Below are 17,478 nucleotides of genomic sequence, written 5' to 3'. Positions count from 1 at the left end.
CCTCCCTGAGAGGGTTTCCTCTTCCTCTCTCTCTGGCAGCGGCAGCCGAGCTCGGAGCCAGAGAAGCGAACCTGGCTCCAGTCACTTTGGCTCTGGGAAAAAAAGCTGCGAGCAAAAGCAGCCGTGTATGATTATGATGAATGTGTGGCACCGCGATGTGTAATTTACCTGTCGGGGGTTATCGCAGACAGCGCTTTAATGAGTTTTCCTGAAGAATCTCTGAATGCAGCGAGGCCGCACATGCTCAGATTTATGGTAGATTATCTCTGCAAGTGTTTTTTATAAACCTGATGATCTCTAACAAAGAGGGTGTGGAGCTTTTTTCTTTTGGCCAAACAAAACTCTGCTCAAAGAATATCTTGGAAACATGTATTCATGGAGCTTGTGTATGTATCTAAAGAAGATAAGAAAGGCAATTTTATTGTGCATTAAATTTACAGAGCAAAAATGATTTCTTGTACCCATTTTTCCTGGCGAGTGAGACCTGGAGTCTCCTGCCAGATGGCAACTGCTGGATTCATGAGTGAAGGCGGTGGGTGGGGTCATTGTAGACCTGGTTTGCCTTTTTATTTTGTTATATACCGACATTAAGTTCTGGAGTTGCAATTGTTTTTCTCCAATGATCTTGCTGGCCTGGGGTCTAACTGAGAGGTTCCCACCCAGGAGGTCAGGGTGTGTTTGCTGCGTTGAAGCTCCTAAGTTTCCTCCACTTCCTGCCCTTTCATGATAACTGACTTGAAAACTGTGCTGCCTGCTCTGATCTTACCTCCCAGACACACATCGTCTTTGTTTTACTAACATTAAGATCAAGGAAGCTGCCGTCAAACCAGGTGGCAAGAAGCTCGATGTGACGAGAGCAGGAAGGGCTGCTGACATCCTGCAGGCAGGCAACCAGGGCCATGTCATCAGCATACACAAACACTAAAAGTTGACGATACTATAATCAGACTGTAATCAGCCTCGCAGCGTGGTTGGTCACCTAGTATAACCCGGGCCATAATCTCTGAGCCTGTAGGCAGATCTGAAACACTAGGTTGATTATTACACCATCTATAAGAGTGCTGCAACCATTAGTCGGAGTAATCGACGACGTTGACTATAACAATTTGTCAACGCATCGTTACATAGATACCGTTTAAGGGAGACATAGCAATCTTCATATTGGGAACATTTCTGGTTGTTTATTTCTAACTGCAGTGCACTACAGGAAGTGATGGTGGCAGTGTTGCTTCCACTGCCTGCCATGACTGCTCGACTGTAAGACTAATCACGAAGAAGAAGCATTCATGGGAGAAGCGGAAAGTAACGGAGAAAGAGGCGACCAGCAGAACGGCTTTTCACTAAATACACTTTTGAGTCGAGAAATTAACTGTTTAGAATTTTAATATTGGCAGTTTTACGAAAATGTGCTTAAACGTTTTCAGGTTGAGAAGCTCCACAAGCGCCCGCGAGGTTAGCGGTGCCAGTCACCATTATTTATTTTATTTTACTAGGCCTATTTAAATTGTATTTGATTGCAGATCAGCGCCGTAGCGTCTCGCAGCACAAATCTGTCCAACACAACGCTGGCAATGTCGGAGACCCAGCTTTAATAAAGTTATTAATAATGAGTAATGGTTTAAAGAACATCAAGGAACATCTGGTTCGTGATGTCGCCTACAGAACATTCTGCACTTATAAAATCTATAAGCACTTTTGAAAAATAAACTACAGCAGTATGAAAGCTGCCTGTTGCTTTATTGTTCTAAACAGACATTGTTAGTGTAAAGTTGTGGTTACAGTACTTGCTTTTAATTTGCTTTTATTTTATATAGTGATAGTTTATATAGTGAACAAAAATCTTTGTTGAACAGTTACAAGTTTTAAAGTTAGTATAAATCAGTGAATTATAGGAGGAGCCTATGCTGTCTTGTCTTCTTCCCTGGTTTCCCCCTGGCGTTGATACTGGTGTTCATTCTGAATAGTAAACCTCGTTCACTTAACGGGAACGTAAGCTCGTTAGGCTGCGTGTTGGAGATCAGTGATTCACTTGAAAGATATTTAATTAGTTAAATGGTTTAATTAGGGTTAGGGGTTGACAAAAATAATCGTGACTAGTCGACTAATCGAATAAATAATTTACAGATTAGTCGACTACAAAAATAGTCATTAGTTGCAGCCCCAGCCTATTACGACCATGTTTACTTTTTGGCCGTACGGCGGTAGCAGAACGTATTCTAAATTGCGACAAACTCCACATAAGGAGGCCGGATGGGGTGGTGGATGGTCAAACCCAGGACTTTCACAAAGGAGAACGGCATTCAAGTCCCATGTGAAACCACGGTAATGTTGAGTTATTTTAGTTTTTAGTTTTAAACTGAGTTAGAAAGCATTATCGCACTTTACCTACTTGGTGACAATCTTTTGCTAAATCTAACAAAGTAGTTCTGTACCAAAACCTAACCAAACTACAACCCTGTTTTAGTTTTCCCCTCGTTAAATGCCTCGCGATTTACATAACATCCACTAAGCTTGTCGCTGTAAAAATACTCACGTGTCGTTGGACTTTCCAACGCCCATGTTGTTTTGGACATTTGACAGTCGACCTATTTTGTAGTTTAGGGATGGTTTAGTTGCACATTTAGCTCAGTGGGTAGAGTGCGGGACTCCCGTTGGAGGAGTTGTGTGATCGATCCCAAAATCCAGGGGACTTTTTTTTTCTCCCTTGTCAAACAAATTGATTAGCCTATAGGAACACTTTTTCACATGCTCGCAATAAAGCGTGTGCGTCCCTGAGGAAATTCAGGGGAAACCAATCACACCTTTTACTGACGGCTTTGTCAAGTAAGTGAGAGACTCTTTCGAATGTCCTTAAGAATTTTTCAAAGTAAAAGCTTTCAATTAACTCAACATGACGCATTGCTGCAAAAAATGTTTTATTTTGGAGGCACAGTCACTTAAGACGAAGTGATTGCATGAGATCTTTTTCAGCACCAGCCGCTATCAAGTTTTTTATTTTTCTGCTATCAAAGCAATCTAGCCGCCTATTGCCCACGACCGTCGCACCCTGTTGAGAGATGGTCTTTCTATACTGGTGTCATCCTCTTTCGAACCATCTGTCCTCCGTGTCCAAAATATGCACATGCATATTCTTCCACTTCTGCAGAATAACATAAAGCTGTTAACTTGATACGCGTAAATCTCTGAAATCTTTATTATTTCTCTGTTTTCTGACCTAAACAGTGGGAAAAAATGAACCACATTTCTACAGTAAACACCTTGGAACAACCTGTTAATACACCCTGAGAAGCTTTATTTGTACTACATTTTCTATATATTATATATAATATTAATGAAGGCAGACGGAGCAGCTGGTCATCGGTTGATGCTACAGTGAAATAATGAACAAAACTCCTTCATTTAATTGTTAATTTTAGATCTGAAAATCTCTGTTTTGGTGACGTAAACGTTGTTTTAACTTTTGCTGCTTAAATTTAAATACAAACTACAAACATGGCGGTCGTTATAAAACTTTTGACCCGTAGTGTTGAGTGTCTGAAGCACTAACGAACCAGGCGGTATCATCACCTTGATAACGACCTGGGACTCCCTGCCAGTCCAGTTGCCCTTGATTTGAACCTTCCTTGGATGACCTGGATGTACAATGTAGGTCCTCTGAAGCTCAGCCTCTTCTTCTTCTTTTTCTCTTTATTCTAAACACAGTGTGACTGTAAAGCGTCTCACTTCCTGCGTGCAGATGATTGCTTCAGGTGAAGCCTTGCTGTTTGCCGACTGTTCAGACCAGCAGGAGGAAAAGCTTTCACCCTGAATCAATGGTGCGGTCTATCAGTCCTCCACGCCGAGCGGCAACAAAAGCATTTATTTCTGTTACATTACTGTAAGGGACGTTTGTCCTTTCCGCGTGTGACAGCTTCCCTCGCCTGTAATTTGAATCACTTTATCTTCCCATGTGGGCGGCGGGGTTTCTGCTGACGCGTTGTTCCTCCCGCCGCCTTGTTATTGCAGAAGATATGAACGTGCGACGCTGCACCGCCCTCCTCCACCCTGCAGACAGCTGAAACATTGTTCCTGTCGCCTCCGTCCTCTCGCTGTTTATCTTCCTCACTTTCTGTTTGTCCTGGAGACGTTTTCTCCTCCTCACCAAGCTTCTCTTTTCTCCTCTGCCTTCCATTATCACACTCACAGCACTGTTTTACTCTTTTTCCCGTCCCCGTTTCTCTTTCTCTTATCAGTTTTCTTCCAGATTGTGATGCTTTATTTCTTTCAGTTGTGCGGTTTTCCTTTTTCCTTTTCTTGGCTTGACTGGCATTAGAAAGCAGCCTGCGAATTTTCTGTCAACAATTTGATCCAGCAAATTAAAATGACCACAACATGTCGATCAACATATCATTGATTAAAAAATATTAACATGTTAATTTGTTTTGTTTGTGCGAGGCTAATACGCTTTTCTTCCCATGTTTGTGTGTAATGATCACCTGACACCTAATGTGGCTAAGATAAAGTAACAGTAACAAGCTTCTTCTAAGCTGCTTTTAATTTAAGATTTTAGTCTGTATATATACACAGTATAGTTTATATTGAACCAACCACAGTAGCAAAAGAGGAAAACCTCCTCTAAACAGAGTGTTTGGAAACGTTGTTATTTGGATAAAGTTACTGTAAAATGATTATTATTCGGATTATTGTTTATTTTAATGATTCTTCCTTTGAAAAATTCTACTACTTGTTAAGTAAGAGATATAATCTATGTAACATATTTTGTGTTTTGAGTTTGTTCTTTAGTTTTTATAATGTCGCTGTTTTTAGTTTATGTGTGAATTTGTGCTCTGGCAGCATTGCAACCTAAACGTTCAGGCCAGAAAGAGAGAGAGAAGCTTTGGCAACAATGTTCTGTTAACATTAATGCCAGTAAAGCGAATTTAAATTTGAGAGAAACAGGTTTCTGCCTCTACATATCAAAGTTTCCTCCTCACTAGAGGAAGAGCTGTCCAGGCTGGACGCTGATCCTTCTCACGGGGTGTTACAACACCGATCACAATAGAACGTAAACTCAATCGCGCGTCTTCATTCACCTGCAGCAAATGATCGGTACGTGATGTCAGTCAGTGGCGTCACTCACTGATCCTTGTTTTATTTCAGACCTGAGCTTCAGAAATGCTTGGGAAAATGTAGCGTGTGTGGAAGCTACCGCGCTGCTCGGCCAATAAAAGAGCTTCGCCACTGAGAAACGTAGTTAAACTAGTAACGGCGCTACTTGTAGCAACGCTACTGCCCAACATTGGGTACAAGTACCTTACAGTTGTACTTAAGTGCAGGGTAAATATACTGAGTAATAGTACTCTGTGTGGGTAATCACTGTCACTTGTAAATTTACATTTGTATTTTATTGTCACAAGCGTGGATGTTGATCTGTATTTCAAACGTGTGTAATTTAGCCTCAGTGTCCAGTTTATTATCATGTGCCACATATGGTCGCATGGCCAAGACCCCTTGGCGTTATTTTTTTATGCATTGGGAAGCCATGTAGTGTCATTTATAAACACAAAAACTACGTGTAGTATATAAACAACAGAAAAGTCCAAGTAAGGAGGATTGTTTTTAGTTGTAAGTAACGTAGTTATTTAAACCCAAAACACGATGTTTCCCTAAACCTAACCAAACTTCAACATTAACCACTAGTTTAATTTTGAAAGCCTAACTAAACTTGGCATATTTATCCTTGTTAACTAGACTGCCAAGCTCTACACGTGCAATGACAACGCTTAAGGGGTCCCGACCAAGCGTCCGAATGTGACGAGTTGGGATAAGATTGTGTTGGTTCAGCTGTGGTGGATGTAGTTCTTACCCGGACTGCATTATTCTGCCAGGTGTTTCTATGATTTATCTCACGAGGGCTTCACCGTGTTCCCTGTTGTGTCGTTGTGTCCTGCAGACTCTCTGTGCATCCAGAGGTTCGACCCCGGGCTGGGCCTCATCGCACCCATAAACCCCATGATGGCGGGCATCGGCCTGGTCCCTCCCCCGCCCGTACCCCCCGACATGCCCGTCATCAAGGAGATCATCCACTGCAAGAGCTGCACTCTGTTCCCCCAGAACCCCAGTAAGAACCTCACTCTGCGTTTCATACACAGAGATCAGATGTACATTTCAGACACGAGGTTCTTTATATGAAGAAAGATTTAACCGTTTACTCTTGACAGCAACAATTATGATGATGAAGATATTGTTGTTCTTCAGACCTGCCCCCTCCATCGACACGGGAACGCCCCCCCGGCTGTAAGACGGTGTTTGTCGGTGGCTTGCCGGAGAACGCCACGGAGGAAATCATCAGGGAGGTGTTCGACCAGTGCGGGGAGATCATCGCCATTCGCAAGAGCAAGAAGAACTTCTGCCACATCCGCTTCAGCGAGGAGTTCATGGTGGACAAGGCCATTTACCTGTCAGGTGAGCCGTCACACGCAGCCATCTGTTGGAAGGTACCTGGTTCTCTGAGTGTCTGTAAATGCACTGACCGACTCAGTGTCAAGTTGCTGCTGGTTACGTTCCTACGTCGTCGCTGTTTCCTCTCCTCCCAGGGTATCGGATGCGTATCGGATCCAGCACTGACAAGAAGGACTCTGGGAGGATCCACGTGGACTTCGCCCAGGCCAGAGACGACCTGTACGAATGGGAGTGTAAACAGCGCTTACTGGCCAGAGAGGAAAGACACCGCCGCAAGGTCCACGAAAACCTGCTGCGGCCGCCGTCTCCTCCCCCCGTCGTGCACTACTCTGAACACGAGGCGGCGCTGTTAGCAGAGAGACTGAAAGGTGAGAAGACAGTTTTCATTTGCAGAGGAACAGCAGGCTGTAACACGCTTCAGGGGGCTGTTGCTGACAAATCTAGTCGTGGACACAACTATTGGTCGAAAGTTACGGGTTTTTGAAAGACCGGCGGCTGATATTTAGAGAGCAGGGCGGCCGACGGCTTTAACACCGACATCAAAACAAAGAAAAGTCCCGTATAATCCCATTATTCCTGCAGGGTCCAGTCCAATCTACATGTTATCTCAGGCAGTAACATGTTGTTTCAGATGGAAGTGAAGTGGGTGTAGAGCAGTTGTAGAACTGTAGAAACATGGCGACTTCCATGTAAGAGGACCCATTAGCTGCACCAGTTTATGGTGGAAATGTTTTTATTTATGTAAAGGAAAACAGAAAATTGAGGCTGCAGGTGACAATTCAAACTCTAAACCTGTAAGTCAGAGCAGCTCTCAGATCTCCTGTAGATCAGCTTATTTAATATCTGCTGAGTCCTGGTTCAGCCTTCCCTCCTCTCTGTGTCTCTGTTTGGGGAAGTGACCTCTTTAAACGTGACTGTGGCTCCTTTTCACCTCCATGAGAAATTAATTCATTTTAATTCAGTTAGAAACTCCTGGATTTTAACAGCTCCTGTGTTTCAGCAGCTTTTCTGCTCGTGTTCAAAACTTCCTGCACGTTCAGAGTCTCTCCCACAGATCTGGGTTCTCTGGCAGGTGCAGAATATTATGAGACAAATGTCATCATTTAATGAGAATTCAGAATAGTTTTTAAAGTCTACCTGCCCTTTACTCTGCTGTGCATTACGTTATTGCTCTGCTGATGAGGTAGTTTCCCCTTGACCGTTTGGGACTGCATGATTGGATGAGACACTTGTGATCAGGCACAAATCCACACGTTGCCTTCGGCAGCTCTGATAACGTGATGAGTAATATCATCACTGTTTAATCTGGTTAGATCGCTCTCGTCACTGCCCTACCGCAGACACTTTCTGATTATCGGCCTCGTGAACGCAGCTATCGACCGATAATCTCAAAACGCTTGATATCGGCCTGATTGATCGGTCTATAGCTACATGATGATGAAATAAAAAGACAGTCACTGTAATCAAACATGTTAATCTGAAATCATGGGCAGCCTCTTAGAGTGTGTGTCTGCTGATCACCTGCTGGGAATCCCAATATCAGGTTCAAGCGAATCATTCAGGAACCTGCACAATTATTGATCTTCTTCATCTCGCTTTGATCACAAACAGCTGTTTGTGATCAACAGTGTGAAGCAGTCAAACACCGGAGAGCTGCAGCGTGACGTCCTGGCGCTGATTTCACAGACTGTTGTCGTCGTTGTTGGACAGCAGCTTTCTGTGTGGGTTTGTATAAAACGGCTGAACAAAAACAGAAGTCGCAGCCTCAGTGCTAATGAGCAGTGATGTGGGAGGAGTTATTTCTGCTGTCCAACGTTTATGTCAGCCATTTTCTACATCGACGATGTGGGGGGTGCACTTATTTTGTTGTTAAAATCTTGGCGTGTAGCTGATGCTTTACAGTTGTTACACCAATATTAGATTTCCTGCAGAAACAAGCAGTGAACACAACATGAACATCTCTTCACTTGTTAAGTCGACGTGTTGAACTGGTGACCAAACGCTCCACTGTGTTCACCAGCTGCTCTCTGACGGCGGCTTTTCACTGCTTCTTCTCTGGAAACGACGCTCTGAAAGTGAACCAGAAGAGAAAGCTGCTGCCGGATAAACAAGCAGCTGAGGGTCACTGACCCTGACAGACAGAAATCTGTCTATTAACATAACTAAAGGTTTTCATAAAGATGAGATGAGACAACATGCTGATGTTTAGCAGGTGCACCATGTCCATCAGAGCAGTTTAAACTAAAGTTTTATTTAAGTGCAAAATCAAAGACATGGTCCCAATTACAGCCCGACCGATATGGGATTTTAAAGTCCGATACTGAATTCGATATTTGAGATTTTTAAAATCCGATAGCAGATATATCGGCCGATATTGTTTTTTCCCTTTATTTTAAGAAACGCACGACATAAACAAAGATTTTCCCTAAAATGTTGTTATGTTGAGACCTCAACAAGATACCCTGACATAATGCAGTATAAAAATACACTTTTTTATTCTTATAAATAGTACTTTGAACTAAAGCACAACAAAATATATCAAGGTTTTGATGAATAACAGGCAAATACATTATGTTTTTTTTTTAAATATCTGAGTTGTTTGAATTATGGAGTACTACCACGAATAAATGAAGTAAATAGTGTATTGTGGAGGCCAGGAAAACAAACTATAAAATTACCCATATACTACTACCTCTATTAATGCTATGAATAATACCATATATCATATCTAATGTCATTGCTATAATAATAATGATAAACCGGGCGTGTGTGTGTGTGTGTGTGTGTGTGTGTGTGTGTGTATATGTGTATATATATATATATATATATATATGTATATATATATATACATATATATATATATATATGTATATATATATATATATATATATATATGTCATGCATTAGTTATTACCTTACATATAATCTGCCACAATGACATACAGTGACCCAGAGGAAACGCTGCTGTTTAATTAATCTAATAAATATATCTGCAAGTAGCTTATATCGACGGATAATATCTGCACAACGATAAATCGGTCGGGCTCTAGTCCCAATACACTTTACAAAATGCACTGAAATGAAATAGAATAAACCATAAAATACAGAATTCATGTAATAAAACACAAGATAAAATACAATCAGAATAAGATCAACAAAATAAAATGATAAAACAATTTAATAATTTAAAGTTTGCTTTAACACATTAGCACGCTAGTTTATTAGCAGTGAACACAGCTGAGAGAACATCAGTAGTTCTGCAGGTATTTGGTCATAAAACAAAGTTTTGGACACATTACCATGTAGTGTTGGGCAAATTACTTCCAAAATATAGTAATAATTATAGATTACTAGTTACTGTTATTTGAGAGTAATTGGATATATTACTGCCTCTGAATTATGAAGCTTTGCACTACTTTAGAGTTACTGCTGTTTAATGGGCACATTGTTCAGATGTTCCTGCATAGGTGGGTTCTAGTGATCGCAGTTACAGTTCCCTCCAACAGTATTGGAACAGTAAGGCAAATTCCTTTGTTTTTGTTGTTCACTGAAGACATTTGGGTTTAAGATCAAAAGATGAGACAAGAGTTCAGAAAGTCAGCTTTTATTTCCTGCTATTCACATCTAGATGTGTTAAACTCAGAACATACCACCGTTTGTATCAGACCACAGCATTCTGAGGTGAGCAAAAGTAAAGGAACAAATACTCTTAAAGTAAATAACATTTTATATTTGCTTACTATAACTGCCTCAAGCCTGCGACCCATCGACATCACCAAACTGCTGCATTCTTCATTTGTGATGCTATTCCAGCCTTTTACTGCAGCTTCCTTCACTTCTTGTTTGTTTCGGGGCGTTTCTCCCTCCAGTCTCCTCTTAAGGAGGTGAAATGCAGCTCTGTTGGGTTTAGGTCAGCTGATTGACTTGGCCAGTCTAAAACCTTTTCCCCCTGATGAAGTCCTTTGTTTTGTTGGCAGTGTGCTTTGGCTCATTGTCCTGCTGCATGATAAACTTCCTCCCCATTAGTTTCAATGCGTAAACTGGCAAAATGTTTCTGTCCACTTCTGAATTCATTCTGCTGCGACATCATCAATAAATATTAATGAGCCTGTTCCAGAAGCAGCCATGACATCACCTCCACCATGCTTCACAGATGAGCTCGTACGCTTCGGATCATCATCAGTTCCTTTCTTTCTCCACTCTTTGCTAGAGATTAATCTTGGTCTCATCAGTCCATCAGATTGTGTTCCAGAACTTTTGCAGCTCATCTCTGTACTTTGTAAATTTCACTCTGGCCTTCCGATGATTCTTGCTGCTGATGAGTGGTTTGCATCTTGTGGTGTGGCCTCTATATTTCTGCTCTCTGAGTCTTCTTCCAACAGTGGATTGTGATACCTTCACCCTGCACTGTGGAGGTCGTTGCTGATGTTTTGGGGTTTTTCTTCACAGCTCTCACCATATTTCTGTCATCAACTACTGTTCTTTTCCTTGGCCGACCTGTTGGACGTCTGTTGCTCAGTACACCAGTAGTTTGTCTTTTTCAGGACCTTCCAAATTGTTGTGCCCAGTGTTTGTCCAATGGCTCTGCTCGATTTTCCTTCTTTTCTTAGCTTGACAGCGGCTTGCTTTCTCCCATAGACAGCTCTCTGGTCTTCATGTTTCTTTATCCTCTTTAACAGGAAATGCAGTCTTTATAGGTTTGAACCAAGGATGAAAACTTAGACTAGTCATGTTTGGACAATCAATCTAAAAGGCAACACCTGGGCAACAAGAAACATCTGTCAGTCACATGTTCCAATAGTTTTGCTCACTTGTAAAATGGGGGGGTTCAAACAAAGGGTGGTTTGTCCTGAGTTGTTGTTAACACATCTAGATGTGAATACCAGGAAATAAAAGCTGAAATTCTGAACTCTTGTCTCATCTTCTGATCTTAAACCCAAATGTCAAAAACAAAGGAATTTGTTCCAATACTGTTGGACTGTATATCTGTGGATCAGGTGTGTCTTGAAATGAACATGGGGGTTGTTGATGGCTGAAATAGGATGAATCGTCTCCCATTAACAAAGATGCTGTGGGCGTGTACACGAGGTACAGCAGCATAACGTCGACACTCCGACAGGATCAGCAGCGGCCTCTCTGATCAGGAAAGGAAATCGTTCGTCGATCATGTTTTTTAGTGGAGCATCTTATTTAGAGGAAACAACTTTTTTCTGGTGCTGAAATGTTTCAGTGTTGTTGAATTATTAAAAGAACAAAACAGGTTAAAATGTGTTGGAATGCACATTACTGAGATTTTAACGGGTATAATATTACCAAAATGTTTATTAGTGCTGTGTTAAATCTTTTGCTGTGTGTGAGTCTTTTTTTCCACGTGTTGTTGACCTGAGTAGGAGCGTGTCAAAGAATGAATCATGAGAATGAATCATTAACGTGACATTTCAAAGGCAGGTAAGATCGTCAGTATGCAGCTGTGAATGCGTTTCTTTTACAATCAGCCCGGTTTCTCTGGAGGAGCTGCGTCCATACTGCAGCAGCTTTATTGTTGGGCATGTTTTTACTTTTAGTGACTTAGCTTGTTTCTTATTTCACCGTTTTAATTATACTTCATTCTACATCTTAAGTATCACTCACTTATTGATTTCGCCTCCTTCAGTTCTCTTCACACTCACTGACCTAACGTCTCCGCTGGAAACAGCCATTACCAGTTCAACCACGACTCGCCTCGACTCGGTCCTACGTTTTCACAATTGCCGCAACGTTATGTTCAATGCGTCATGCACACAGCTGTCTTTTGATTTAAGTTAAAAAGTTTCAACATAATCAGAATGTAAAGACAGATAAGACGGAGGCGATACGAACAAAAAGTACCTGGTAGCAGGTACAAGTACAACTTCTACACAATGTAAAACCAAAAAAAGGTGAGTAGAGTCGAGGCGAGCTGGTACCGTACAGTGGAAAAGGAGCTTTACGGTGATGCGTGATGATGTTGACGAGGCGTGTTGACGACGTAGTCTATAAAAACAAATAAAACGAATAACGTCTGTCTCGAGGCGTTTGGCATTTATAAACTTCCCACTGAAGCTTTAACAGTCTGAGCTGAGTGGACTTACCTTTCCTTTATTTCTCTGCACAAGGACTGAAAAGAGAGAGAACGTGGGAGTGAACGGAGGTGTGGAAGAGTGAGAAGTGAGTGTGAAGGTCACTCCTCCTCCTCCTCCTCCTCCATGTTTCCTCTGCTCTGATGTGGCTGATTCGGATCTCCATGACTGAAAATACTTTTACTGTGCAAAGCTGTTGCTCTTCACTGTGTTTCCTCCCAGTGATCAGGGACACTGAGCTTTACCGTCCAGTGTTCTTATGTGTCTGCGTCTCAGCTATTAACCTGGTTTATATGAAAAACCCTGACGTTTCCTTTAACTTCCCCCCCGACTTCCAAAGACATCCAAAGGCACGGCTGTTCTTAACATACTTTTGAGTTTTTACTTTCAGTTGCATGAAGGTCCTTGTTAATTCATCGCAGCCAATGTGCCGCCTGGAGCTGTAGCGTCTGGAGTTTGTCTGGCTGGTTTTAAAACTCTCCAGGATGTCCAGACAAGTCTTCTAGTTTCTCTGGTGTTAGGGCGTACTCACACTAGGCCCGGTTGCCCCCCCCACCCCTCGCCACAGTTAGGCTACGTTCGGACTGCAGGCCTTAATGCTCAATTCCAATTTTTTTCCCAGATCTGATTTTTTTGTTTGTTTGACATATCAGACTCCAGTGTGAACTGTCCGCGGCCTGAAAGTGACCCGCATGCGCAGAAGAACAACACGACGACACGCAGCAATAGCTGTTGCAGGCTGCAGAAGTAAACAAGGAGCGACAGAGGTTAGCTCTGGTTGGCTCACGGGAGACTCCCGTTTTTTATTGCCCTCTCACGGGTCACATTTCTGCCGAATTGTGACAAGTGTTTATTTCTTTACGGTTTCTGGCGCTGTACAACGCACCTGCCCCACAACTCTCTCCCTCCATATCTCCCTCTCTCCACTGTGTCCACTCAGACAAATACGGATTTCAGGTGTAAGAAAGGGAATTTTTGAACAGATAATAACGAGGTAGAGGAGGAAGAGAGCCACATGTTTAATAATGGCTTTTGTGGAGCTTTGTTCGAGTTCTGTGCTCGGGCATGGTTAGCGAGCAGATGCATACCACGCCGGAGTCCCGCTTAACCGTGCCTCTTCAAGTGGGCCTGGGCAAAGTCCAACGAACCGGACTTTGGAGGGTTAAACGTGCTCGGTCACGGTACGGATCGCCTAGTGTGAGTGCTTGCTTCTTGTTCTGCAGAACAGAACATATCTGATTGTATGGTGTGACGTTTACTTGTAGTCAAGTTAGCTATGCTAAACTGGTTAGCTTAGCTTAGCATGAAGACGGGAAACCGAACTCCTTTATGTAAAGATTTGGTTGGCTGCATGGAAACAAGTTCTCCCTCTAGAAACTGTATTCTAATGGAAAACTAAGGAGCGACATAATGAAACCAAAATTAAAAGTAAAACATCTAAATGTTTATTTTATTTTCCAAACGTTTTTCTCAAAGCAGAACACAGTGATTCATAGAGGAGACATGTTGCCGACAAACAACATGACATTTAATTTAATGTTTAAATTAATTTTAGTAATTGTGTCACGTAATAAAAGTTAGTTTATCAGTCTAGTGTATAGTGAACACTGCATACTGGAGCCTGTTAACTTGTTTTGTAGTGTAATAAATTACCCTATAACATAATGATGATAATAATGTCACAGCGTCTTTCTGTCTGTAAACCAGCAGCATCTTGCTTTGATGTGTTATTATTTGCTTGTGTGTCTCCAATTTAACCACAAAACCCAAACCAAAGTTTTCCATCCATCCTCTAATGCCTTACATAAACAAGCATGTTTTTTCTCTGAATAACCTTTTTGAATTCATTCTTCACTTCAAACAGCGGGGGAAATAAATTTCCATTATTCCTTCAGCCGTCCCCGTTCAGCGGCGCTTCATTGTGCTCGCTGTAATGTGACTGTAATCTGCTGCTGTGTATGAATGGGGCTTTATCAGAGCGGGGGAAAGTGTCTTCTTACAGGTTGTGTTGCAGTGGGTATTGAGCTCATTAAATGCTCTCTAATTCACTCTGTTCTGCTGCCGTCCGCGGCTCCGTGGCACCGTTCAATTATTATTCAAATGGGGGGGAACACACTCAACGGAGGCCCGCAGAGACTTGGCACTTTTTATGACTGAGGCCGAATGCAGCTCGCAGTTTTGGTTGGGAAGCTGAAAATCAAAAATGCCTTTTGTGTTCAGTGGCTATGGCGAGGTTCACAGAGCCATGAACACTGAACGCCCCAAGAGAAGGATTTTAATCCTCACTAGCTGCTCTGTTGTTTGTTCAGCCTGACTGAACGTTAAAGGTCCCATGAAATGTCTTGAGTCACCGTTTGATGTGACGTTGCATTAAACAGGAAGCTGGTGGAAGAAGTACTCAGATTCTTCAGTGAATATAACCAATACAACCAGGGTGCAATTTTGTGAAAAAGGCAGAGGTTTTTGGTTTGTTTTTTCATTAAAATAACCACTTTGAGGGGAGGATATAATTTGTTACCGGGGATTAAAATTATTCAGCAGAGGCAGGGATATACAAGGGATAGATGCAAATCGCATCCTGAATATAATATAAAATACTTAATTACACGCAAAGGTCCTGCTTTCAAACCCTGCATAAGTAAGAGTATTATCACTTCCAGGTAGTAAAAGTACTGGTTCTGTAGTAAAGTGTCTGCTGTGAATGATATCTGATTCTATCTGACATTAGATTATTAGTACTGTTGCATCAATGTTAGAACTGTTGTAGCTATTTGAGGTGGAGCTTGTTTTACTGCTATATACTACTGTATATAAAGTAGTTAAAACTATCTGTATGTAGATATAACTAGCTAACTGTATAAAGCAGTTATAACTAATGTTAGCTGACTGTATATAAAGTAGAAAAACTGAGCTGAAACTAGCCGACTGTGCATTAAGCGGTTGAAACTAGCCGACTGTGCATTAAGCGGTTGAAACTAGCCGACTGTGCATTAAGCGGTTGAAACTAGCCGACTGTGCATAAAGGAGTTGAAACTAGCCGACTGTGCATTAAGCAGTTGAAACTAGCCGACTGTGCATTAAGCAGTTGAAACTAGCCGACTGTGCATTAAGCAGTTGAAACTAGCCGACTGTGCATTAAGCAGTTGAAACTAGCCGACTGTGCATTAAGCAGTTGAAACTAGCCGACTGTGCATAAAGCAGTTGAAACTAGCCGACTGTGCATAAAGCAGTTGAAACTAGCCGACTGTGCATTAAGCAGTTGAAACTAGCCGACTGCGCATAAAGGAGTTGAAACTAGCCGACTGTGCATTAAGCAGTTGAAACTAGCCGACTGTGCATTAAGCAGTTGAAACTAGCCGACTGTGCATAAAGCAGTTGAAACTAGCCGACTGTGCATTAAGCAGTTGAAACTAGCCGACTGTGCATTAAGCAGTTGAAACTAGCCGACTGTGCATAAAGCAGTTGAAACTAGCCGACTGTGCATAAAGCAGTTGAAACTAGCCGACTGTGCATTAAGCAGTTGAAACTAGCCGACTGTGCATTAAGCAGTTGAAACTAGCCGACTGCGCATAAAGGAGTTGAAACTAGCCGACTGCGCATAAAGGAGTTGAAACTAGCCGACTGTGCATTAAGCAGTTGAAACTAGCCGACTGTGCATTAAGCAGTTGAAACTAGCCGACTGCGCATAAAGCAGTTGAAACTAGCCGACTGTGCATAAAGGAGTTGAAACTAGCCGACTGTGCATTAAGCAGTTGAAACTAGCCGACTGTGCATTAAGCAGTTGAAACTAGCCGACTGTGCATTAAGCAGTTGAAACTAGCCGACTGTGCATTAAGCAGTTGAAACTAGCCGACTGTGCATTAAGCAGTTGAAACTAGCCGACTGTGCATTAAGCAGTTGAAACTAGCCGACTGTGCATAAAGGAGCTGAAACTAGCCGACTGTGCATAAAGCAGTTGAAACTAGCCGACTGTGCATTAAGCAGTTGAAACTAGCCGACTGTGCATTAAGGAGTTGAAACTAGCCGACTGTGCATAAAGCAGTTGAAACTAGCCGACTGTGCATTAAGCAGTTGAAACTAGCCGACTGTGCATAAAGCAGTTGAAACTATTAAGCAGTTGAAACTAGCCGACTGTGCATTAAGGAGTTGAAACTAAAAAATAAGGACGAGAGGAGCAAGCTGCTTGCTGTAGCTGAGCTCCAATAGAAACTTTTAGATGTCGTGTAGTGATACTGTTTTGTCTCAGGACTGGAGAGTGATATTGGAAAGAATTGAATCAGTGGTATTGAACAAGCAGATATATTCCATCTGCTGTTTTCCTGTACGTATCTCACTCTTCTGTACCTTCTTCCCACAGACGACCATAAGTTCAGCGAGGCTACAGCGGTGCTGTTCACCTGGATCGACCGGGGCGAAGTCAACCGCAGAACCGCCAATCACTTCTACTCCATGATCCAGTCGGCCAACAGCCACGTTCGTCGGCTGATGGGTGAGAAAGCTCAGCATGAGGAGGAGATGGAGCGCGCCAAAGAGACGTTCAAGAACGCCCTGATGGCCATATTAACACAGTGTAAGGAGACTTTATTATTTCAAACACAAACAGTCGTACAGACAGAACACATGTGGGAAATTGTTCCTGTAACCTTGGCTGTGCAGTTATTCAGGTAAGTTTGACTCATGACGTCCATTTTTCATAATTCATCATCATTTTGAAGAGGAACCTTACAGTTACAGAAAATGTACCTAATAAATTGGTAACTGAGGGTCTATCTGAGGGGGCATCTCCTTCTCATTCCCACGGCATCACACATAGATGCTTTGTCACATCCTTCGGTATCTGGTACCAATGCACATGACAGCTTTAGCGTCATAGCTCAACGCCCTGGGGGGGTAGCCCTTTAGTAGTTTAACGTTAAAAGTTTTCATAACCAGAAAAGTC

The 17,478-nt window shown here is 42.3% G+C and overlaps 1 protein-coding gene across 2 annotated transcripts in view; it reads left to right on the top strand.

The window, feature by feature from the left end:
* The window catches only part of enox1 (ecto-NOX disulfide-thiol exchanger 1), a 116,327-nt gene that overhangs the window by 73,889 nt on the left and 24,960 nt on the right, over positions 1-17,478 (top strand). For both annotated transcript variants that reach the window (XM_038720005.1, XM_038720004.1), the window contains exons 5-8: positions 5,933-6,100; positions 6,238-6,444; positions 6,576-6,809; positions 16,897-17,109. In XM_038720005.1, coding sequence (XP_038575933.1) covers positions 5,933-6,100; positions 6,238-6,444; positions 6,576-6,809; positions 16,897-17,109 — 822 coding nt within the window. The remainder of the gene's footprint in view (positions 1-5,932; positions 6,101-6,237; positions 6,445-6,575; positions 6,810-16,896; positions 17,110-17,478) is intronic.

This window comes from Micropterus salmoides, unplaced genomic scaffold (assembly GCF_014851395.1).
Source record: "Micropterus salmoides isolate LMB-PRFRI ecotype aquatic unplaced genomic scaffold, ASM1485139v1 Ms_hic_scaffold_15, whole genome shotgun sequence".
NCBI classification, from domain to species: domain Eukaryota; kingdom Metazoa; phylum Chordata; class Actinopteri; order Centrarchiformes; family Centrarchidae; genus Micropterus; species Micropterus salmoides.
The sequence above is the reverse complement of the archived record's forward strand: the minus strand, read 5'-3'. Positions and strand labels throughout refer to the sequence as shown.